This window comes from Trachurus japonicus, chromosome 7, assembly GCF_045865225.1.
Source record: "Trachurus japonicus isolate A0001 chromosome 7, Traja_1.0".
Taxonomy (NCBI): Eukaryota; Metazoa; Chordata; class Actinopteri; order Carangiformes; family Carangidae; genus Trachurus; species Trachurus japonicus.
Genome location: NC_140913.1, coordinates 5,082,022 through 5,107,156, shown reverse-complemented (window position 1 = coordinate 5,107,156; position 25,135 = coordinate 5,082,022). Strand labels below are relative to the sequence as shown.

The window sequence follows — 25,135 nt, the reverse complement described above, 5'->3', positions numbered from 1 at the left end:
TTACTCTGCATCCAGTGGAAATTGCCCGTTACTCTCCGTCTTTTGTTTTTTAGTCTCCTCAGACAAAACTTTTAATTTCTTTGGCTTTCTTGCTGCTTCTGCCATGGTAGCGGTAACCCCACATAGGCGTTCGCATCGACTTCCGTGTTTTTAACGAATGGGGAAAGGGGGAAGTGACGTACCGTAAAGCAGTCAGCACATTTGTAGTTTTTTGTGTGGAGGGGTTCCTACCTTCCACCTGGAAGCTGCTTAGTGCCAGTGAAGGCGATACAGACCCTCAGGCCATGACAGAGGTGTCATTCAACCTGTTGTAAGTCGATGTACCATCACAAAAGTTCTGAAAAAATTTAAAATTTTTCATTTACTTGCATGTGCAACCAGTAAATCTGCCATTTTTATAACACTGGTGAAACATGGAAGGGCGACTCAAAGACTCTGGAATCAGTCATTCCACAGGTGGCAGGACAATGTGTCTGAGGACATGAATGAAAAGGAAATGTAAATATTTGCTTTGCAAGTCAACTTATGGTGTGTGCCCCTAAATTTTCTGCTTGCGCTACTAAGATTTTAAGTTAGGGACCACTGTGCTCCTATTAAAAAAAAAAAAAAGTTAGTCTGGAGCCCTGAGCATGTGTGCTTCTGTCGCCTGTTAATTAATGATCATAATCGGTTTTGCCAAATAAGCTTAAGGTGATGAACTGATATATTGACCTGTCAATTATTCCAGCACAAAAAACATAAACCCCTTAACTTTGTAGCACAGTATTCCCATAGGAAAGAGTGGGGTTACTGTTGTGCCTGTAGCTTGTTGCTGCCACGCTACACGCAGGTCTTTCTTGAGTAAGACCAGGAAGTGATCATAGCGACAGGAAAGAGAAGTGGTCCAAACTTTGACTTGGTCTCATACAAAGTGAAGCTGTTAGTGTGGGTCTCATTCATCAAACGTGAGCAGAACGAATTTGCGTATAAACTGTGCGCAGACGGAAATTTAGGTGGATTTCCGCATTCATCATTCTTTTAGTAACACTGCTCTCTACACCTGCTCCTGAATGCGTGTAGTGCTTGTGTAAATGTAGAAATTAACATAAATATTGTTTGTCACTGTTGGAAATGACAATTTTAATTCGTATTGCTCTCTGTTAACACTATAGACTGGCTTTTTGAAAGACGTAATTTAAACATGACAAATGATTAGAAATATATGGAAAGAGAGAAGTTTTATGGATCGGACATGCACGTACACATCAAGGCTCCATCTAATGATATTAACTGGATATGGAATTAACTGGAAAAACTTGCATTCCATAAATGTGCAGCGATATACGATGCAAAGTGTGTGTTGCTACACGTTGCGGCTTGGTGGCCTGGTGGGACGCACACAGCTTCATCCTGTTGGCACCGGTTTGGATGGAGCTGTGTGAGACGGCTGGTTTATCTGTAAGAATATAACCTGCCTATACAACTCCATGCGTTGATGCAGTGATGCTCCTCTGCAGTAGACAGCTGAGGTTCCTCCTGTGGCTCTTGTAGTTCTTATGTGTGTATGTGTGTGTTTTTTTTTCCATGTTTCATATCGATCTATTTTCACTTTCCTTCTTCAATGGTTCTTAAAACCGAGAACACTACATCTGTTACCTCCTTCCAGGCCTTACACCTACCTGTCCTAGTCACACCACTACTGATGGAAGAACATAAAATATTTTTTCTCACTTCACCTAAAATGACTTGATCTCTCCCTTTTCTTTCTCTCTCTCCCTCTTTCCTTGTTTGCATCATGATCGCAGGTGGACAGGATGCATCTTCCTCCTTATATGGCAGTCGTGGTCTCCTTATATGGCTATTCATGGGCGGGGATCTATAATAATTGCTGATCACCGGAAGCGCTGCAAATTTACGATGGGTTGGTCTCCATGATCTTACACACGTACTTAGGATCAAATCTGAGATTCTGGCAACGTTCATGAATCCAGAGTAGGGTTTTGGTGTGAGTGAAATCATTGTGACACTGTGATATTGCGATGGTGCTGGTGATCTGTCAGATAAAGTGAATGAATGTAGGGGAAACACTGTCAGTCCATTCTAACATTGCACTGCAGCTTTCATTCAGAAACAGTATCTGCTGTGACAGTCAGGGACGGACTGGCCATTGGGCAATGTGGGCAAATGCCACTGCGGCCGCCTGGCGATGCGGCCGCAGGTGGCTCCACCAAATAGATAAAGTGGAGCGAAGGGTTGAATCAATAGGCGGCCGTGGCTGCAAATAAATAAATAAATGAAATAGGCTAAATAAATAAAGCGGAGCGGCTACGTTAATAGGCGGCCGCAAATTATGCATGGACTAACACAAAACTAACTCTTAAAATGTTTCAACATTAAAACTTATTCTAAGGGGCGGAGAGGGGGGGTTACTGTAGGTTGTCTTGTCTCACTCTAAATCACGCACGCACGCACGCACGCACGCACGCACTGCTCTCCAGCAGGGACGTGCGGTCAGGGGACTCAATGAGTTTACCTCCGGCCAGGCAGCGGCCGTAGAAGCCACTCGCCGTCTCGTTGTATTTCAGAGAGGCACAGAGCTGCTCTGTCTCTCCTGCCCGTACGGTGTGTATGCGCAGTATGTTCCCCCAGACTTGTAGCCTACGCCAAGGAGGCTACGTTGCCTCATTGCGTAACCCCAAGTGTGAGCGTCGCCTACGTTTACGTTGCCTTTGTGAATTGTAAACAAACAGACGCCCCCTCGGATTTTGCGTCCAGCAGTTTAGCGGGTATTACAACTGCAGTGATGGATAACACTACCGGAGAGGCTCAACAACTTTTTTAACTGCATTTGAGGAATAAACGGCAGCTTTTACCTGACGGAAACCAACGCCTGAGCTACGGTAGCTAACAGTTAACTTAGCAGGTTTTACCTACTTTCTCTCTCTCTCCCCCTCGCTTTCTTACCCACACACACACACACACACACACACACACATAATAGCTTGTTGAATACAGTTAACATTATTGTTGCTTCGGTTTGAGTGTGGATTAATTGTTTGTTGTGTAATGTGAGTGGTGGTCTAATATCGTGATCCTGTTGTTGATGAGTTGGATTTTAATAACAGCTGATCTGTGTAGGCTACTGTAGCCTAGATGGCGTGGATTGTGATGAGAAGGTGTTGCACACATTTTAAGACTTATCTGTGCAAACCATTGTGCAACCCCGACCCATCCCCCCCCCCATGACCTGAGAAGGCAATGTGGCCTCTCTCTGTCAAAATTGCCAGGGCCTCTTTTTGGTGCCAGTCCGCCACTGGTGACAGTTATCTCTGTTGTTCAGTGTTTAGAGACTCAGACTAGAATTAGCACCACCATTTGGGAAATCAAAGAATCGCACAGATGAATGGAATCAATAAAAGCATTGGTATCAATAAAATCTACTTGATTCCCATCCCAATTAAAAACACTGGTCATAATGAACTTTATTTATAGAGCTTGTCAGGCAAGCTTTAAAGGTGCCATATGTAAGAATGTGGCCAAAAACGGTTACTGCAGTCAAATTCAAAACACAGCGATCTCGTTTTTTCTCCCAGTCGTAGCGGCAGCTCAGTGGAAGCAGACCAGAGGCTGAAATGCCACTGACGCCGCCGTGACTGGGAGAGAGGGCTAGGTGGCGCAACATGCCAACATGTAAATTCAAAACATAAACATGATTTGCAGTCTGCAAAAAAAGATTTTTAATGCGAATACTCTGGCTGTACTATTGTTGTTGGTGAGTTCATCATGTTATATGAACATTATTCCTGAGTCTCTGTGACATATTAGGAGGATTTTACGGCCAGTTGCTTTAGATTTCTTACATATTGTACCTTTTAAAGGTACATTGTGTAACTTTTCCTGTTATCTATTCACGAAAATCGATTATTTCATTCAAAAGTATGTTTTTCATTAATCAGTAATCCCCCCCCATCAACAAAGTGAAGTGTTCCTTTCAGCTGAATTAGCCGTTCATATCATTCATATCTACATGGAGCGGGTAAGCTCGGTGCTGGCTGCCATGTGGTGTCGCCATGTTTTTACGTTCAGTGGCAGCGTGACGGTAGGAAACCACGGAAACTCAGCGGAGACACCGGAGCTGTCGGCTCAGGTCCAGGTGGCGTCTGTGAAAAGTCACCACGGTAACGCAGTGAGGAGGAATGGAGCGTTACACTGATGCTGCATTCACCTGCAGTCGGGCAGACGGCCGTCGATAACAAACCAGATGTCATTTTAGTCACAGAAGTCGAGAGAAAGCCGGTAAAACGTGGGTCAGGTCAACAATACGACATCGCCATGACAACATATTGTCACGTGTATTGTTTTGCCTCGTGCTGACGGACCACTTGTTTACATAGAGGCTTGTTTATGCCGTTACGTGCAGCGGCAGTCATCCATCTGTGTCTGCCCAATTTCATGTGAATGCAGCAGAGTTGCTTGTGATATACAACCGCAACGCTAGATGGGAGTAATTTCTACACAATGTACCTTAACAATTAAAAAAATCGAACAAACAAACACAACGGTGTACTAAAATAAGAGCGGGTTAAAGGACAATGAATAAAGACCATGGTGAATTAAAGCAGAAGTAAGCGATCCGGTCATTTTTCTGACTTCTTGTCAGCCGATGGAGTTAGTAGTCCCCGCCCTCGTCATGGATCTATTGGTCCTCGTCCCTACGTCACCACATTCACGCGCATCCCTTGGCTGCACACACAGCCCTTCATGCCGTTCTCTCTCCTCATTGGATAAAGGTTGTAGGATACAAGGAAATAAAATAAAAGTTTTCTCCTCGGCTTACAGCAGAGCAGAGTGACTGACAGACCCGTGTTTCAGACCAAACACTCTATATAAGTGATTGCTGTCGGAAGATATAACTATTTAAGACTTATATTAACACAAATATTCTGCTTACTTCTGCTTTAAAGTAAAACTGGAAACCAGTGAGAAATGAATGAAAAGCCGAGAGAAACAAACAGGTTTTCAATGTGGGCTGCATTTCTTTTAATGTGGGCTGCATTTCTTTTAATGTGTGAATAGAATAGTGTGCATTTAAAAGCCTGGTAATAGAGGGTGTATAGTTGTGTGTATGTGATGTATGTGCCAAATGTCAGGAAGATTGACAATAGTATTAGATCTAATGCCACATTACGAAGCCCCAGGAACAAACTAATTACTGCAGCACAGACTCCAACACATGCACATGCACACACACACACTTTGAGCTGGTCACCTCCCTGAAATTTTTTTTTTTTTTTTTTTTAAAGTATATTTTTCGGCTTTTTGCCTTTATTTGATAGTGATGACAGTAGAGATAGACAGGAAATGGGGAGGCAGAGAGAGGGGGAATGACACACAGGAAAGGTCTGCCCGACGCGGGACCCGAACCGGGGACGCCTGCGGCGAGGACTGTATCCTCTACATGGGGCGGCCGCTCCACCCACTGCGCCACGCACCGCCCCCCACCTCCCTGAAATTTAAACCTACACACACACACATACTCGTATCCCCACTAAAATAGGAATGTGTGCACCTCCATGGAGCTAAAGAGACGATGCAGAAACACAACATTCTTACTTTCATGTACTAACACATACACATTCACTTTGTTCTCTCTCTAACACACACACACACACACACACACACACACACACACACACACACACACACACACACACACACACACACACACACACACACACACACATCCTGACAGGCCTGTGTATCTGTTTACCTCAGGTCTGTATAGACATGTTTCCTTCCCACTCACTTGAACAGAAGGGGCTGAAGTCATCCTCTTCTGCACCGCCGTGTCTCTGCAGCAGCTTCTCCACTGATCAGCTGTTAAATCACCTTCTCTGTGTCAGTTGTCGAATCTTTGCACTTGACATTTGTGCATCTAAGTTTTCTGTCTTAATTGCTGATTGTTCACACTGCAGCACTGCGTCCTTTTGTGGTGAGACTGAGTGAAAATCGGGACATTAAGTGAGAATCCTGTCACGATTTAATTTTCTTTTCAATGTAACGAGAAACTTTTCTTAAAGCAGAAGTAAGTGATATATTTGTGTTAATATAAGTCTTAAATAGTTATATCTTCCGACAGCAATCACTTACATAGAGTGTTTGGACTGAAACACGGGTCTCTCAGTCCCTCTGCTCTGCTCTGAGCCGAAGAGAAAACATTTATCGTATCCTACAGTTTTTTATCCAATGAGGAGAGAGAACGGCATGCAGGGCTGTGTGTGCAGCCAAGGAACGCCGTGAATGTGGTGACGTAGCGACGAGGACTGTTATGGTGCGTTCAAGGAAACTCGTATTTTTCCGACCGTGAAGTGGTACCAGTTCGATCTGGTACGAGTTCACCGGTCAGAAGTTACGAGTGGCCGTTATAGTGACTTTCACCGGTAAAACAGGTCGGAAAAACACGAGTGGGTTGCCTGAAACGCTACAAAGTCGTAAGTTGTGACTTGAAGCTGTAATTTACGATTTCAAAAGCCTGCCTGGAACGCAGCATTAGCGAAAACGACCGGACCACTTACTTCTGCTTTAAACGTTTCCATGAAACGTCTCAAACAGGTTGTGGTTGTCTGATGTTTACAGTCTGCTTTGCAACTCAAACTTGTGTGTTTTTTTCTTGGCTTACACTTTCTAATACTGATATACTAGAAAAACAGTTTCATCACCATGTATAGAGATTTATATGAAGACTCTTGTTACATACGTTTAATTTTTTCTTCACTAAACATTTACTTATGAATTTACAAAGGTAGCAGATGTGACTTTGACAGACAGCGAAGCACTGCACCTTGTGAAGTGCACATTGTGTAGATCAACAGAGATGAGCAGGAAGATGATGAGATGAAAGATGAAAGTTAGAGCCTTTGCATAGGCCTACATAGTTGTTTAACAAAACAAAAGTGACGGTATGCCAAGTCTGCAGTTCAGAAATAACAGATAAGGACTCCACGACTCACAGTGAACTTCAGTCTTCAGTCGATTCAGTCCCAAGTGGAGGCTAGCTCGTTAGCAAGTGGACAAGTGCTTAGCACAGCGCTGGTGAAACGCTAACATGGTGCAGCGCTATTAAACTAGAGCAACAGCAGCTCTCATATTTAAATTGTGTTTTATATTGATTTCATATATTTCACTGATTGCAATTAGGCTATACTACAGTGGGGTTTATATGCAGCGGTCTGTAGGACCAGCTTAATAGTAGGGCTGCACGATTATGGCCAAAATGATAATCACGTAAAAAACAAAAAATAAAAAATAAATCTGGTAGAAGTAGCTGCTGATTCAACTCCTTTACTCAAATAAAAGTAAGAAAGTACAGGCTCTGAAATGTAATTTCAAAGTAGGCTATAGGTAAAACTTAATTTTTGCCATCAATGATACACAGAGATGTGTGGGCAAGAGTCTGTCTAGCATGGACGCATCTGAAGGCGCAGACCGGCCGGGACACACACTCTGGACTGTAAACAACATGTAAAGGGAGGATGCGCTCACTTGTTAGTTAGGCAGCTTCATGAAGCCCTGACCTCTCGTTCGCCCCCTGGTGGTTGGCGGACTATTGGTTGAGAAAGCGCTTGATTTGATATGCAGCACAGCCCGTTTTTTTACATGTTAATAATCGTGACGATCATCTTAATTTAATCGTGGCAGCCAAAATCGTGATCGTGATTAAAATTCGATTAATTGTGCAGCCCTACTTAATAGACACATCAGCGACACATTAGCACCTTCATTTATCTCTGATCAATAGGTGTGCTTGTGGATACTTCAGCCCTGCCCCTACCTCTCCTCACACTTTTCATAAGCCGGAGGACAAAACGGCTTCATTGTTTCGTTTCATTTTGTTAAGTGAAAATCATCTCTGAATTATGGAACTAAAAATAAAATAGGCCTATCTTTAAAAAAAAGATCCTATGACATTTAGCCTAATTGCATTATTTTTATTCAAATGTGACTGAGACCTTTATCTAGGCTACCTAAACAGAGGGTAACATGAATAAATATCCTGTTTTGTATTTTTCTGGAAACTGTTACATTATGTAACGTGACCGCGGCACTCTCTCCCCCCTCTCTCCCTCCCGAATTGGGCATATTATGATAAATATAACTGTAGATGAAAACAATAATTGAAGAAAAAAATAAGCTATTGTCGGCCCGAGGTAGGCTATAAATGCCCAGAAATCGAATGTTTCATTTGTGTAAGTTGTAAGCTTCAGAAACCATCACACATGGAAAAGTCAGGGACTGAGAGACCTGTAGTTTTAATGTAAACAAAGTCATTTACGTAAGAAAAACACAAACGTCTGTGTGAGACCATCTGGGTGGTTCTAGTGTTAACATTAGCCGAACTAGATAACCGAATTGATAGCAGAAACAGTGTGCACTTATCTCAAGGAAATTGAAATCGAATGCAACTGTAACTTGTAATCCAAGAGGATAAGGTGCATGTGCTCACGCCGGCCGGAGTCAACTCGCAACAATGTAGCTTTCCCTCAATTAAAGTAGTTCTGTCATCTCCCACTTTGTACCGGATAAGAGACAGCACCCGACAGATATGCTAAATGTTTGGATGCGCATCTAATCTGTCCCTTCAAGAGCAGCTGCTGACAGATGTGCATAATTGCTCCGCTCGTGAGTCCAGCAGCATCGGGTCCAGGCTGCTGGCACGGACGTAGCGATCGTCTATGAGTGGATTGTTACATTCACCAGAACTTGCAGAACTCAAACTACTCAAACTTGGAGCCACCCAGCCAGGCTACAGGAGAGATCAAAAATATGCAGGGGACCCCCAAAAGGCTGAGAACCACTGATCCTGTTGAGCGTAGGTTACTGTAACCACTGTGAAACAAAACAACAACATTGAGCTGATTGACCGGCGTAGCGGTCCCTCTCTCCACTCACTCTCTAGCTCTCTCGACCACAGCTGCAAATGAAGTAGCCTATGGCGTATGAACAGCGCCACTCTCCATTGCAGCTACGTTGTGGTCAAACGTGGAATTATCCCAAAATCTTTTGAGCTGCATCTCAGTACGATGCTTCCACCTAGTGGCTACAATGTGACCTACAATTTCACGCAACGCGTGAATCACGCGTTACGTGAGGGAAACGTCCAAATGAAACTAGTACCCACTGTAGCAATGAAGTTGGTAATTGGCCAAAGGATATATATTTGCTGTCAAGTCAACCAATACAGTGATATGATATTAGGCAGAGCTTGGTGTGTGTGGGGGGGACAGTGTTGTAGGTCTCGAGGCTGGTCTTGGTCTTGTCTCGGTTGAGCTGGACTCTGGATTTTTTCTCAAGACCAGTCAAGATCACAGCTGCAGCGATCTTTTTTTTTTTCAACCGCAGATGTTTCTCTGTTGCTCGTTCACTTTGGTTTATGTGATGTAATTCAATAACTATAGATAATTAAATTGCTCTACAAAAGTATCTTTTTAAAACTTTAAAACTTTTTAAAACTGGCAACATGTCAACAGTGAGAGGAGAGTTCAGCAGGTTCTGGTCTGTGTTCTTCTGTTCAATTCAAACCTTGTTTCAATTAAATATGATTTAGATTTTATATCAATTATCTTTTCTTTTTAGCTGTGGAATACTGTAAATGTCAATCCACATGATTTCTATGAGCACTGATACTGAATACAGTAATGGTCTTGAAAATAGTCCGGAACGGCCACAGGTGCAGCACTGACGCGCGGGGAAGTCGGCCATGTTTGTTTCCTGACATTTTCCTGGTTTGTGTCTTTGTCCAGGTTTGAAAAGGAGTCGGGACAAACACTGGACCAGTCGACTGCGACAGCGATGCCTTCCAACAAGTACTCAGCTGCTATCATGGAGGAGAGCAACAACATTGCTGCTACGGTGAGCCTCACACACACGCACGCACACACACACACACACACACACACACACACACACACACACACACACACACACACACACACACACACAGATTTCGCAACAAACAGCCAAATATTTAAATAATGCCCCAAAACCTCACCTATTCATTCGCATGTGCACACATATGTGCACACACACGTACATGAAGCCACTCCCTGATCTCTGTGAGCCGGCTGTGGTTGAAAGCAGTGTGTGTATCAACGCCAGGGCAGATGCCCAGACAAGAGTGCCAGTATGAGTCTAATTGAGAATGTATTTGTGCAAACATGGGAGAAAGGATAGAGGGAAGCACACACACTGATATATGCATCCAGACACACACTTTTGCTCACCGTTTCACATGTACCCACTTTCACTCTTTCATAACTGGCAGTCACATGTGCACACGCACACACTCGTCCGTTACAACTCCTTCCTCTTTCAGGCTCGTATATCACTCCATCTGAGCGGGACACTTCCTTCCCTCTCCCACCTGCTTTTCTTTCTTTTCTCCTCTTTCTCTCCTTGTTTTTTTTTTCTCTCTCTCACACATACACATCCTACCTCCTCCATCTCTCATTTGTCTCCATCTCCTCTTCATCGTCACCACTTTAATCCCTCACTATCTATTGTTTGCCCATCTCCGTGGTAACCGTCCTAACTGCCATCGTATCACACATTGTGTGACGGCCGGGGAGTTGAGCTTCGCTAATGGGATGTAACTGAATAATCAAAGTGGTTTTATTCTTTTTTTTTTTTTCATATTTCCACGACAAACATTCTATAGTGGACAATTTGACTGGAAAAATATACCATATGTAAGTCAACTCTATACTACGAACGAAACTGTAACAAACCATGGATCAGGTGGCCCTTTGCTGCATGTCACTCCGCCTCTGTCTCCCTATTTCCTGTCTTTTTCAACTATTCTTTCAATTAAAGGCAAAAAAGCCCCCCAAAATACTTTTTTAAAAAAAGGAAAAAAAAAAGGTCTGTCAGGCTTTATAATACCTCCCTGCAGAGTAAATGTAAGGTGCTCGAATTTAAGGTATGCCTTCACTTCCTCCACCCATCGTCGATGAGATGACGGTGTTGCCTTAATCCAGTTAAATAGGATCAATCTCCTGACCAACAATGAAGAGAACACTATTGCTTTCCTTTGGTTGATTGTTAGTTCTGCTCCCCCTGGTGCTGCACCAAAGATGGCTGTCAGAGGACTGATGCTAGTCTACATCCTAATCATAGATGGATGAGAAAGTTCTGGAAATTTCGGCCTAGAACTCTTACAGCTTGGGCAAGTCGGATCAGCCCCTTGGTCATTTTTGTGTGAATGTGCAGGTCACAACTTGTCCACGACAGCGTTTTGGAGTTGTTGAGATATCCCATTAGCCTCCGTAGAATAGCTCTGAGCAGCTCGCGGCTCTGCTTTGCCATTCTAAAAATAGCTTGCATCGACAAATTAAAGGTAACAAACCTACTGCTATGACTATGGCCAATTTGCCAAAATGTTGAACTATCCCTTTAACAGTGCAGGAGGAGCCATTAATGAGAGATGTATTTTGTTGTTTATATTTTTCAACCTGCTGTTCATCAGTCTCTGTGGGATCATTCTCATTTATTTCTGTGGCATCACACTGACTTTAGATATCAGCAGCTGACACATAACACCACCAGTGGGACGACTGTGTCTGTCAGCGTTGGGCAAGGTACTGAAAAAAATAAATCACACGTTATTGCTTCATATAAACTGAGTGGTAGCGGGAACTGAGGCACTCAGAGTAGGAAGGTGATTTTAAAAAGCCTTTATTGCAGCATGGCCAAACAAATTAAAACCAAGCCAACGCGTTGCGGCCACAGGCCTTCATCAGGGCTGGTATAAAATGGCCGCCCATATGTAACCTGTATATATAGAGAGAGGTCACATGACTGGGCGGGCCCCATGGTAGAGGCACATGTGATGCCAATCAGCAGAATACAATATACATCCACATCCAATCAGACATGAAAGGAGAATAACACAAAATATACAAGCAATCAACAATAGAGAACATTTCAAACATTATAAATAATCAGGTTAATTAACATTATAAATCATCAGGTTAATTAACAGGGGTTTCTCATCCAGGAAGCTGAAGGAAGACACATATTAGGAGCTGGATCCTGCCTAGATCAAAGAAAAGGGGAGAAGTCAAGTTCACCATTTAGGCCTGGATACTGTGTAGCTTTCAGAGTATATATCCAAAAGGATTCCCTCTGTAAGAGCCTTTTTAACCTGTCTCCCCCCCTTACTGAACTGGCAATGTGCTCTATACCTGAGATCTTCAAGGTATTACAACTGTGGCTGGCCTCGTTACAGTGTAGAGCCATAGGATATTGGGGGTTACCTGTCCTAATGGCATGTTTATGCTCAGCTAGTCGTACCTTGAGTTTACGCTTCGTTCTCCCAACATAAAACCGGCCACACGGGCATTCCAGTCTGTATACAACAAACGTAGTGTTACAGTTTATGAATGATTTGATATCATATTTGCAACCTGAAGTAACGTCTGTGAAATAGTTAGCATTGACCATGTTATCACAATGATTACAATTGCCACATTTATGATTCCCTGTTCTCATATTCAGCCATGTCTTACGGGGAGCTGAAGTAAGATGGCTCCTCACCAGCTCCCCGTAAGACATGGCTGAATATGAGAACAGGGAATCATAAATGTGGCAATTGTAATCATTGTGATAACATGGTCAATGCTAACTATTTCACAGACGTTACTTCAGGTTGCAAATATGATATCAAATCATTCATAAACTGTAACACTACGTTTGTTGTATACAGACTGGAATGCCCGTGTGGCCGGTTTTATGTTGGGAGAACGAAGCGTAAACTCAAGGTACGACTAGCTGAGCATAAACATGCCATTAGGACAGGTAACCCCCAATATCCTATGGCTCTACACTGTAACGAGGCCAGCCACAGTTGTAATACCTTGAATATCTCATGTAGTGGCAATTTAGCTACCAACAAAAAAAGGCCACTTGAGGGAATCTGAAGTCGTTTTCAACTCCTGGTGGTGTGTGAAAAATGAGGTCCTCCATTGGCAATAAGTTTGACACTTTATTAATTTTACATCTTTAAAAAACACCTACAAAAGGCCGGGTGCTAATTAAACTTAAAAATGAGCTCATACAAAAATGCTAAGACGGTGATACAAAACTCATTCAACCCTCTCACACACACAGACACGGTTGAAAAACTGTGTGGCTTCCCTGATCCTGATTCCCTGACACTACTGAGCTCTGTCTCCCTCATCTAACCTTTGTCTGCCTGATTACCACCCAAGCCCACAGGTGTGCAGGTAGACCCTACCAACCACAGTGCCTCACCACTGACACACCCACACTCATACGTTCACACCCACCCACACACACACACACACACACACAAATTGGCTACAACACACCGGCCCCTAATTGTTACTGTATAATAACACAACAATTCAACACACTCAAACAACTGGAGCCAATTACTATGCATTTTTTAAAAGTCCCATTCAATAATGTTCATGTGTCCATAGTCCAACTTTGACGGCAACGTATGACGTAAATCTTCATAAGAGCCTTCAACCAGCTTCCAGTGGAAGAAGGATCTTCATAATTAGTCGCTCCAATATGTTGTACTTGATCTGACCTTTGACAGACCGCACAGACCGTCGTGTGTCAGGAAAGGTCTGTATAGTACCCTCCCCAACAGCCAGGATCTGAGAGGAGCAGAAGAGTCCACCACAAGATCAACATCTCCTGCGCCAAAGCTTCTCTTGTCCTCCATCCAACTTTGTTTCTCCTCAATAGAGGTGAATATCCCAAATGTGTGATAAGAGATCTTGAGCTTGCCTCCAGCGTAGTCTGAAAGCAGGTAATTTCTTCCACAATGTCCCAGCTGTTCATTAATGTGGCGTAAAGTGAGAGTGGGGATGTGCTGATCTTCAACAAGAATGACAAGATGTTTCGTGTCATCTGGCATAGCTGTTTTGCTGCGCTGTCCTCCCATTCCCAAAAGCCCATTTTCCAGCACTGGGTCGAGTTTGTAAACGTAACTGCTTTTCTTCACTCCAGATGTTTCAATTTTCAGTGCGGCTGTTCCACCACTGAATCTTTCCTGTTGGCAACACTGAATGATGGCACTCTCAGCTGTCGTAGTATCTTCAAGAGGCAAGATTTGCTCACCCAACGTGGCTCTGAATTCTCTCATCTCCTTCTCAACTTTGTTCTTTCGTCGAGTCATGTCAAGCCCATTACTCAACACAGATGCTCCTATTTCGTTCCTCTTCTGAGTCAACTGTAACACCTTTGTGTTTGGTGCATCTTTGATTATCACAGTGTTTACCATGGCCTCACCTTTGACCTCTGGCTTTCCATCTGTTGAACTTTCATTACAATTGTGGTCGTATTGCTTCAGTTCCTCTATGTGAGCAATGGATATTGGATTAGCAGTAATGGTGCGACAGATGCTGTTACTCTCACTGCCTCCTCTCAGTGGTCCATTGATAACCCAGCCCAACAGAGTTTTGATGGCATAGGGTTCTTCACCATTACTGTTTATCACCTCCCATGGCTGCATTACCTTTGGAACGTTGGTTCCGATTAACAGTTCCACATCAGCATCAATGACAGGAATTTCCACAGAGCTGAGATGAGACCAGGCACTCAATTCTTCCTGCCGTGGAATGTTATCACGGGTCACAGGCATCTTGCATTGTGTGTACACATCAGGTAAATTAAAGTAGGTGTTACTGTTGAGTGCAGCTATCTCCAATCCTGAGATGATGTGACTGTCCACAAACTTTTCTTGGTTCATTGTTTTCAATAGAAATTTAGCACTTCTTCCTCTGACATTTAGCTCCCTCATGAGTCGCTCGGAGCAGAAAGTGGCTGTGCTGCCGGGATCTAAGAACGCATAAGTGGTCAGTATCTTGCTACCCTTGTTGGCCTTGATCTGTACAGGTACAATAGCCAAGACACAATCCTGTGCTCCAGCCCCTATATGGCCACATGTCTTAGGAGAAACCGTGTGACTGTTCTCTGGTGTTTCCTGCTGTGCATCCTCTGACTTGATCTCTTTCTTTGAATGAATGTGGAGGATGGTAGGATGCTTTAGGTTACACAATTTGCAAGACAGACGCCTATGACAGTCTTTACTCATGTGTCCAACAGTTAAACACCCGAAGCAAGCACCTTTCTCTTTTAAAAAGTCAATTTTCTCTTGGTGCAACTTCTTCTCCATTATGGGACACGACTCCAGTTTGTGACCCTCTTCACACAGCAGACAAAACACATTTGTTGATTTATCAGGTAAGTTATTTTCCTTTTGCACTTGAGTCACAGGTTTAGCATTGACAGCCGTCACAGAAGTTGCAAAACTACTTCCTTTTCCATCGTATCGAGCATGAGAGACCTTGTTTCCACTTTTGTGATTTGGTGATGAAATGACTGTGTCCTGAATGTTTCCAAAAAGTGGATTAGAAACAATAGACACTTGTCTCTCAATGAAGTTGACAATGTCACTGAAGCCTGCTTGACGTTGGTGCCTCTCCTGCAGCTCATAAGCAGTGCTCCTCCATTTTTCCCTCAATTTATAAGGTAGCTTCAGGATAATGACACGCATATTGGAAGGCATGTTCATCTCTGACATGTAACTGATATCCTCCATAGCATTACAACAGACACGGAGAAACAATGAAAAAGCTTGCAAAGCCTTGATGTCCTCTGACTTCACCTGTGGCCATCCCAGGGCTTTCTCCATATATGCACTGGCTATTTTTTGCTCATTTCCAAATCGTTCCTTTAACAGTTCTTTTGCTCTTTCATATCCTCTGTCAGGTGGCATGTGTTGACAGCTCTTAATCAGTTCTTTTGGTTGTCCTTTTGTGTATTGTTCTAGGAAATACAGGCAGTCCATACTGCTGGCAGCCTTTCCTTCCACTCCATGCTGAAAGGCTCTTATGAACGCAATGTATTCAAGTGGGTCTCCATCAAAGGTAGGTATATCTCTTGGAGGGAGTGACAATGAAGACTGTTGCTGTATCAGAAGGGCTGTAATGTCATTTTGACGTTGCATGATGGTCAACAGATTGCCTTGATTCACATCAGTTTGCATTAGGTCATTGTGTTGAATGGGTTCCTGTGTAAAATACATGGTGGGTTGCTGTGTGTGATGCACATGAGATGTTTCTTGAAACCTTTGAGGCATGCTTGGTTGTGGATTCATAACATAAGGACTTGGTCCACCATGTGCAACATTTTCCTTGGGTCGTGCACCCATGGATATGGCAGCTTTGTGGCCTCCTAATGGTGGATGATGGACCTGGTGGTTTGACTTTGTGGGCTGTCCGTCCATTGAAATTGCAGCCTTGCTGCCTCCTAGTGGTGGATGATGGAACTGGTGGTTTGACTGGTTGAACGGAGCCTCCATCAGCATAACAGCTTTGCTGCTGCCTATAGGTGGATGATGGAGCTGATGGTCTGACTTTATGGGCTGTGCATCCATTGACGTGGCAGCTTTGTTGTCTCGTAATGGTGGATGATGAAAATGATGGTTTAACTGATTGAACTGTGCCTCCATTGGCATTGCAGCCTTGCTGCCCCCTGATGGTGGATGATAGAACTGATGATCTGGCTTTTTAGGCTGTGCCTCCATTAGCATTGCCGTCTTGCTGCCTCCTGATGGTAGATGATAAAACTGATGGTTTGAACCTTGTGGAACAAATTCTATAGCAGAGGGTCTGAGGGATGATTTACGTTTTGATCTTTCCAGATACGAATTCATTCCATTTGAATGGGCTCTGGAGCTCTGACCATCCGATTCTCTGTACACAGTAACTTTTGCGGTGTGAGCAGCAATTTTACTTTGCAGTTCAAGAAGTTCCCTTTTCTTTCTGATTTGCTCCTCCTGAGCTTCCAGTTCATGTTTTTCTTTGAGGCAAGCTGCCATTGCAAGGAGAGCAGCCCTTTCAGCCTCTGCTTTTAGACATGCAGAGGAGGCTGAAGATCTTAAAGACCTGTAGCTGGAACAGCCAGCTGATGAACATGTTCTACGACCAACATTAGAAATACTATCACCAGGAACAATATCATCATTGACCACAGAAACGGCAGCATTGTCAAGCACGTTTGTATTTGCAGCAGCATAATCGTTAAGCACATCCTTGTTTCCAGCATCATCATCAAGCACATTTGCAACATCATCATCATCAGGCACATCTGTATTTGCAACAGGACCATCATCACCTTCAACGTCGTAATCATCATCACCAACATCATCCTCTTGGTCATTTTTATCAAGCAACCACTCTTCAATTTTTTGTATTATTTCATTATTATTTTGCATTAGGGTTTCATACCATTTGTCTTGTTTTAATATTTCATCCGCAGGTAACATTGATTTCAATGATTGATGCAACTCTTTGATTTCCACACACAGCTTTAAGAACACTTCATACATTGTTTGCACCTCAGACACATTTTTCTTTGAAGTCATTAATTGTTGAACTTCCTTTTTTAAGTTATGGAGTTTCTTTATTTTACGATTTCTTTCCTTTTGTTGTGATATTATTTTTGCTTCCAATGCTTTAACTGTGAGTTTGATTAGTCTTTTATCACATCCACTTTCCATTTCACCTTGATTGACAGCTGCAGCCACGTCACCCATTTTGACTGATTTAAAGGCCAGAGGCTTTATTTGAATTGTAGCAGGATTTATACCTGTATCCTTTTTGTGAGAAGGCCAATCTCTTCCACACGGCTTAACAATTCTTTATCAGTCCTACCGTGATTCTTCAGCGTTGCTTTGCCCAGGCTTTCTTTGTCTGCATCCACTTGATTGGAATCAGCTGGCATGGAATGGGGTGAGTGCAGCTTGAAGCTGAGTTTTTCAACAAAATGTAGTGGCAATTTAGCTACCAACAAAAAAAGGCCACTTGAGGGAATCTGAAGTCGTTTTCAACTCCTGGTGGTGTGTGAAAAATGAGGTCCTCCATTGGCAATAAGTTTGACACTTTATTAATTTTACATCTTTAAAAAACACCTACAAAAGGCCGGGTGCTAATTAAACTTAAAAATGAGCTCATACAAAAATGCTAAGACGGTGATACAAAACTCATTCAACCCTCTCACACACACAGACACGGTTGAAAAACTGTGTGGCTTCCCTGATCCTGATTCCCTGACACTACTGAGCTCTGTCTCCCTCATCTAACCTTTGTCTGCCTGATTACCACCCAAGCCCACAGGTGTGCAGGTAGACCCTACCAACCACAGTGCCTCACCACTGACACACCCACACTCATACGTTCACACCCACCCACACACACACACACACACACACACAAATGCAAATTGGCTACAACATCTCAGGTATAGAGCACATTGCCAGTTCAGTAAGGGGGGGAGACAGGTTAAAAAGGCTCTTACAGAGGGAATCCTTTTGGATATATACTCTGAAAGCTACACAGTATCCAGGCCTAAATGGTGAACTTGACTTCTCCCCTTTTCTTTGATCTAGGCAGGATCCAGCTCCTAATATGTGTCTTCCTTCAGCTTCCTGGATGAGAAACCCCTGTTAATTAACCTGATGATTTATAATGTTAATTAACCTGATTATTTATAATGTTTGAAATGTTCTCTATTGTTGATTGCTTGTATATTTTGTGTTATTCTCCTTTCATGTCTGATTGGATGTGGATGTATATTGTATTCTGCTGATTGGCATCACATGTGCCTCTACCATGGGGCCCGCCCAGTCATGTGACCTCTCTCTATATATACAGGTTACATATGGGCGGCCATTTTATACCAGCCCTGATGAAGGCCTGTGGCCGCAACGCATTGGCTTGGTTTTAATTTGTTTGGCCATGCTGCAATAAAGGCTTTTTAAAATCACCTTCCTACTCTGAGTGCCTCAGTTCCCGCTACCACCCAGTATTTGGATCCTCACACTGAAGAGCACCAGAGGTAGAGACAAGAGACAAAGACAATTGATACCCATGCAGCACTCCATGCAAGTTTTTTGATTTCATATAAACTGACTAGGGTGTTACTAGGGAAAGCAGAAGTGTGCTGCTTGGTTTGTTGCTTCAGAAGATTAGACTCACTTTGTGTTTGCTCCGTCTCAAGTTGTCACACCTGCACATAGATGACAGTTCACCACAACATTGTGTCCACAACTGTAACCTCAATCCTGAACGCTCTGCCATTGTGTGGGCTGATGATGTTGTGACCACGCCCACCAAGTCAGGTGATCAGTGATCATAAGCTGTGTGATTCATCTGAAGTTAGGCTATTTTCAGGTAAAGCAATAAGCCTGTTTAAATGGCAATAATTGTGATTGGTTAATTTGAAATGGTAACTGTAATACAGTGACATTCAGTTTTGAGCTCAGTCTTCTTCTCCGTCTGTGTTGCTGCATGTTGGCACACTGGCGCCTCCTGGAGATCAGTACATGACTTTGAAACAGTTGTCAGGAATTTGTATCATGTCCTGTTGCTGCTCTCTGTGTCTTCTTCCTTTACAGTGAGCATGTGGATCAGAACTACAAACTGAAAGTGAAACAAACTTGTACACGGCTCTAACGCTGCATTCACATGGAATACATTCCACAAAGAATATGGCAATGGCAACAGTATACAGCAATGCCATCCAAAGTTAAAATATTTTAACCTTTTACCATGCACCTTCATGGAATTCACAACCGGATGTGACATTTTGGAAGGAATTAAACAGAAGTTTCAGAATGCAGTGCAATATTAAAGGGATACTTCACCCAAAATGTGTAATACACAAATTTTCTACTGACTGTCATGCCAAGAAGGGGTTTGGGGAACTTTCGGAGTCATCAAAACGCTTTTGGAGTTTCAGGGGGGGTCCGGCTGGCAATGGATTTTCATATGAGTTCACTTTTGAATTGTCGTGGCTTCAGGACACTTGGGTCAGTACGGACGAGCAGTATGGAGGTATTTGGATGTTTCATAGTGTGTGTTTTGGACGATTCAAAAGTGAGCTCTATCCGCCGCCATTATATGAAAATCCGTTGCCAGTCGAACCCCCCTCTGGAACTCCAAAAGCGTTTTGATGACTCTGAAAGTTCTCCAGACCCTTCCTTGGCATGACAGTGAGTAGACAATTGGTGAATTATTGATTTTGAGTGAAATCAGAATTTTATTATTGATTTTGAGTGAAATCAGAATTTTATATCCATATGTGTATAGCTATTAGAATAAAACAGAATACACAAGGATATCTTTTTTGTTTTATTCAAATTGTTGTAAATATAACATCGTATAGTAACATTTTGTCACGTGTGTATCGTTTTGCCGTCGTGCCGCTTGTTTGTTTTTCCCGTTCTGTCTGGCGGCTGTCGTCCGTCTGCCTGATTCCATGTGAATGCGGTGTAATAATAGAAAGGACAAGTCCATATTAGGGTTGTGTAACAGTGAGCGAACCCAGGCATACACTTGGTTTCAGAACAGTTAATGTTGAACACACACTGCACACTTGCAGTGTGTTGTGTTGAGACTTGCAGCTTCGCAGAGAAGAAACTGCTCCGACAAACTCGACCCGAGGCGCAAATATTGAGACAATTGGGGAGTTATTATTGCACACTTCTTTGTTATCAGACCATAACACCCCGAGATCCCCACAGCCCCTCAGGTGATGCTTTTACTGCACGCCGCATTTTTCAGACATCCGCTCCAGACCTGCACTTCTAATCATTTAGGCCCCGCTAAGATGTTTTGACAGCGCAGTCGGAGCACCCCGGGGCCGACTGTTGCTCACTGTGGAATGTGTGTGTGTGTGTGTGTGTGTGTGTGTGTGACGTAGGTTATTGAGATCTGCATGGTCCACGCACTCGGCCATGTAGAGTGTGCGGGATGCATGAGCTGGATCTATACGAATACTTTTTGGTAGCAGTGGACTAGCTAGGAGGAGTGCTGAGAGAAGTTGTAGTTGTAGTTGTGGTAGTGGCTGTGATGTTTGTATTGTAAAAGAGAGCAAAGGGAGGCAGAGGAGTGGAAAAGGATCATTTGTGCTACTTTAATGCTTCATTGGGCAAGTTCATGTCTGCCAGCCTCAGAGAGGAAGAGGAGGAGGAGGAAGAGGAGGTTAATGGAGGATATTGATGACAGTCCTCTACACGTCAACCTGACTGACATTAAATACCGTTTTCAGTTGTCATCCGAAACCACTAGAGGAGCCGGGTCAGCGTTTCACGCACCAGTAAAGAATTTGTCGGAGCTAAAGGCCGAACTTTTTTTAAAGTGCTTTTCTCATTTCTTACCGGAGCAGCGGAAGATTTCCTGCCTTTTATCATTTTCACCCTCATCTCAAAGAGACCGGGTTTACTGGGTTTACTCCCCACAAAACCCGTGGTCCTGCTCCCTTTTTCTCTCTGTGCACCGGCAGCAGTTTTTCCCTCCTCGTCTTTTTTTTTTTTTTTTTTTAACAAAAGCTGCTCAGAGAGAGAGAGAGAGAGACGAAGAGAGGGAGAGTAGTAAAGAGTTCAACAGAAAAGAACTGAATGGAGGAAATAATAGAGGACGGGGAGAGAAGAAAGTGAGGGCGAGGTGAACGAGGGCGGCATGGTTTTGTTTCTGTTCAGCAGCGCAAAAGGAATTTTAAGTCGAGTTTTCTACAGCTGTAAAAAATAAATAAATGAGATGAAAATGTTTGAATGAGATGAAGTGGAGCAAAAAAAAATCTGTTCATTGCAAAACACAAGCAGCTTTTCTGTGAGTTTTGTTTCATTTATATTTTGCTTCATAGGGAAAAAAAAAACACGCATCTCTTTTAGTGATGACACAACAAACAGCTGACTGGTGCTGTGAGTTGACTGACTCATCATCTCTGGGAAACTGACACAGCCATAGTGCTGCATACCTCAAAGGAGGCAGAACAAGCAGTGTCTCTGAAGTGTGTGTGTGTGTGTGTGTGTGTGTGTGTGGGGGTGGGGGGGGGGGGTTAAGAACTGGTAAACATCATTACCTCATTGCTTATTGGTTCCCTTATTGCTTCCTTCTACTTCACGTGCCTGGCAAAACACTAACATTACAGTCTTGGACAGCACGAAGAGCAACAAGTAAATGCAGGAAGTGATCATACTGAGTGAAAAGTGGCCCAAACTTTGGCTTAGTTCCACATACAGTAGGGGTGGAGCCATACATCGATCTACATATCAATCACGAATTGATACATTTTGGGCCATCGTGTAGCTCAGTGGGTAGAGCAGGCGTCCCATATGCAGCTGTCCTATATATTAAAGGCATAAAAGCCTAAGTAATAATAATGATAACTTACAAATTGATACATATTATCTTTTATTGGGTGTGCCTTTATTTTGAAAATCCCCTGGCTTTCCCTAACTGTTTCCACCCGAGTGTGCACACGTTCAAACAAAATGCGAGCGGCAAGCAGCCAGAAAAAATGCCTCAACTAGTGAGTCACGTGCTGTGTGTGTGAGACGAAACACTCAGGAAACACCACAACCGGCCCGGCGCCTGAAGAAGAGTCTTCCTGTCAATTCAAATAGTTAATGTTTGGGTCATTGTCATGCTTCAGAGAAGTGGTCTGCACAGGTCTAGATTCTGGGCCCCGGCAGGGGTTCAGAATTCTCAGGCCCAAATCTGAATCAAGCCTGACTTCAGCCTTTCAGCGTGGTTTTAAAGGGATAGTAGCATTTTTTTTAAGTGGGGTTGTATGATCTACAAATAGCCCCTAAGTACTTTAATTGCAGTAGAAGACTCTCTGCACTCCTCCCGTTAGCAACGCCAGCCCATAGCCCTGCCCAGAGATTTACAACATACAGTGTTGTGAACAGACCCAAAGAAACGGACTATTTTCGCGGCCTAAAAGAGGTTTGTTGTAAATCTCTGGGCAGGGCTATGGGCTGGCGTTGCTAACAGGAGGAGTGCAGAGAGTCTTCTACCGCAATTAAAGTACTTGGGGGCTATTTGTAGATCATACAACCCCACTTTAAAAAAATGCTACTATCCCCATAAGCTTTAATCATTATATTTTGATTGACTATTGTTTTGTAATCAATAACTTTGTTTTGAAGTGACTGAACGCGATGCAGCTGCAGCAGTGAGCAGAAGTTGTACTGAACGGACCTGGTCGGCTCGTCTTCAAGGGTTGTGATGAGTTTAAACTTACTGCAGTACTGAGCCTTTCCCCTGTTGTTGTTCAGTGTCCTCAGTTCGCTGTCTCTAATCTTTTTATTAGGGCCGGGACTCGATTAAAAAAATTAATCGAATTAATTAGAGGCTTTGTAATTAATTAATCGCAATTAATCGCATTTTAATCGCATATAAATATTTGACCTGAGAACAGTGAGAAGCATTTTTTTTCACATGGATTTTTAGTTTACCATTGAATGACTGAATACATAAGCTTAAGCAACAAAACTTTGTTTTTTTTCAAGGTGGTAGCCTACTTAACCAAGACCGACAGACTAGGGATGCAAATTATCGATTAATTCATTAATCGATATTTGATACATACAGATTAAATGGTCTTTCCTTCCAATACACTATGATGATTACTGTAGTATTTAACTAGGCTACTTAAATCACAGAAGCATAAACTGATTTGTTGAACTCAGCCTGATGTAAACATTAATAAAACTCAGTAACCAATCACACAGGCAGCTCCATGTTGTCTCTGTGTGATGTTCAGGGACAGTCAGGACAGTCTGAAGACAGACAGCTCTGAGGGTGAAGTCTTATGCACCATGAGACACTGACAGGTCTGTAGCTACATCTTGACCACATATCAGCTGTTCAGCTGCAGCAGAGGAAACTCCGCTGTTCTCAGCTTCCCCGCGACGAGCGCTTTTTTTTTTTTAAACACGCCCCCCCCCTCTCCCCTCCCAGAGCGGAGCAAGCAACAAGCCTGCTGCTGCCTGCAGAAACCGAATGCGGAGTAAAATGTCATATTCACAGTCACAACTTCCACAATAAAACCAAAGATTACCTGTTCAACATAAACTCAGCACCGCCGCTGCAGCAGCCTGACCGGGTCTCTCTGCACCGCGGCGCCGCGGAGCTCCAGGCCCCGACTCTTCCTGCTCCTCTTCCCCAGACACAGGACCCTGTCCTGGGTCACCCAGCGCCAAGAGTCTCCCTGTAGCATGAGGCTGTGCTCGGCGCTAGCCTACTAACAGCGGCGGCGCCAGTCCCGATGCCGCCGCTGTGCACCAGCTGCCGGTGATGAGGCGGTGTGCCAGTTGCCGTCGTCGCCGTCCCCGGCAACGGGACCGCGGCGACCGCTGGTACGAGCAGCACCGCCATTAGCAGCCGTTAGCACAGCCTCATGCTACAGGGAGCCTCCTCGCGCTGGGTGACCGGGCACATGGTGCTGTGCCTGGGGAAGAGGAGCAGAAAGACCCGGGCCTGGAGCTCCGCGGCGCCGCGGTGCAGAGAGACCGCTCAGGCTGCGGCTGGAAGCGGCTGTGTGTCAGGGAGAGGAGGAAGACCAGTAGCTCAGCAGGGCCGCGTGTATATCGGACCACAGGACCATAATGGCCATGTATAAACGATGTAAATAATAATTACCAATGCTCCAAATCGTTGACCATAGCTTTAACTCGTTACTCACTGGTTTCTTAGCGATGGTACAGCCTGTGAGGCCAGTATACAACAGGTAACAGTGTTGTCTCTTTTCACCTCCTCTCTCCCTTGCAGTGATCAGTGCATGGATGTATTATATTAACAGTATCGGCGACTTGTGCTCCAGTGTAATCAGTACGCCTGAAACTCATCCAGTGAGAAACGTTCCGTGGTGCAAAATAAGTGCGATTAAAATGCGTTAATTTTTGTGTAATTAATTAATCGTAATTAACGCGTTAAAGTCCTGGCCCTACTTTTTATTTATGTTCATGTTTGTGGCGGGACGTGGGAGTGGGATAGGGTTAGGTGTTATTTGATGTGAGTGACGTGGAGCAGGGAGGGAGGGGGCAGAGTGACTTGCTGCGTTAAAGTGTCGCCGTTTAAATTGGTTTAACACAACTTTCTAAATGGCAGGTTTTAAAAAAAAGCCCTTGTCCGAGGTAATGATGTGGTAACTGAAGCCCGGCCCTCAGGCTGGCGGGCTTTGGGGCCCCTCGGGCTTAGAGCTAAGGTGCAGGGCTCTACTGCAGAATAAATGTGGGACAGTACTGCACATCTGTGAAATACTATGTTGCAAA

The 25,135-nt window shown here is 43.7% G+C and overlaps 1 protein-coding gene across 1 annotated transcript in view; it reads left to right on the top strand.

Moving 5' to 3' along the window:
* The window catches only part of dnmt3bb.1 (DNA (cytosine-5-)-methyltransferase 3 beta, duplicate b.1), a 92,748-nt gene that overhangs the window by 12,561 nt on the left and 55,052 nt on the right, over positions 1 to 25,135 (top strand). The window contains exon 2 of the mRNA XM_085783079.1: positions 9,780 to 9,888. Within this exon, the coding sequence (XP_085639205.1) occupies positions 9,780 to 9,888 (109 nt within the window). The remainder of the gene's footprint in view (positions 1 to 9,779; positions 9,889 to 25,135) is intronic.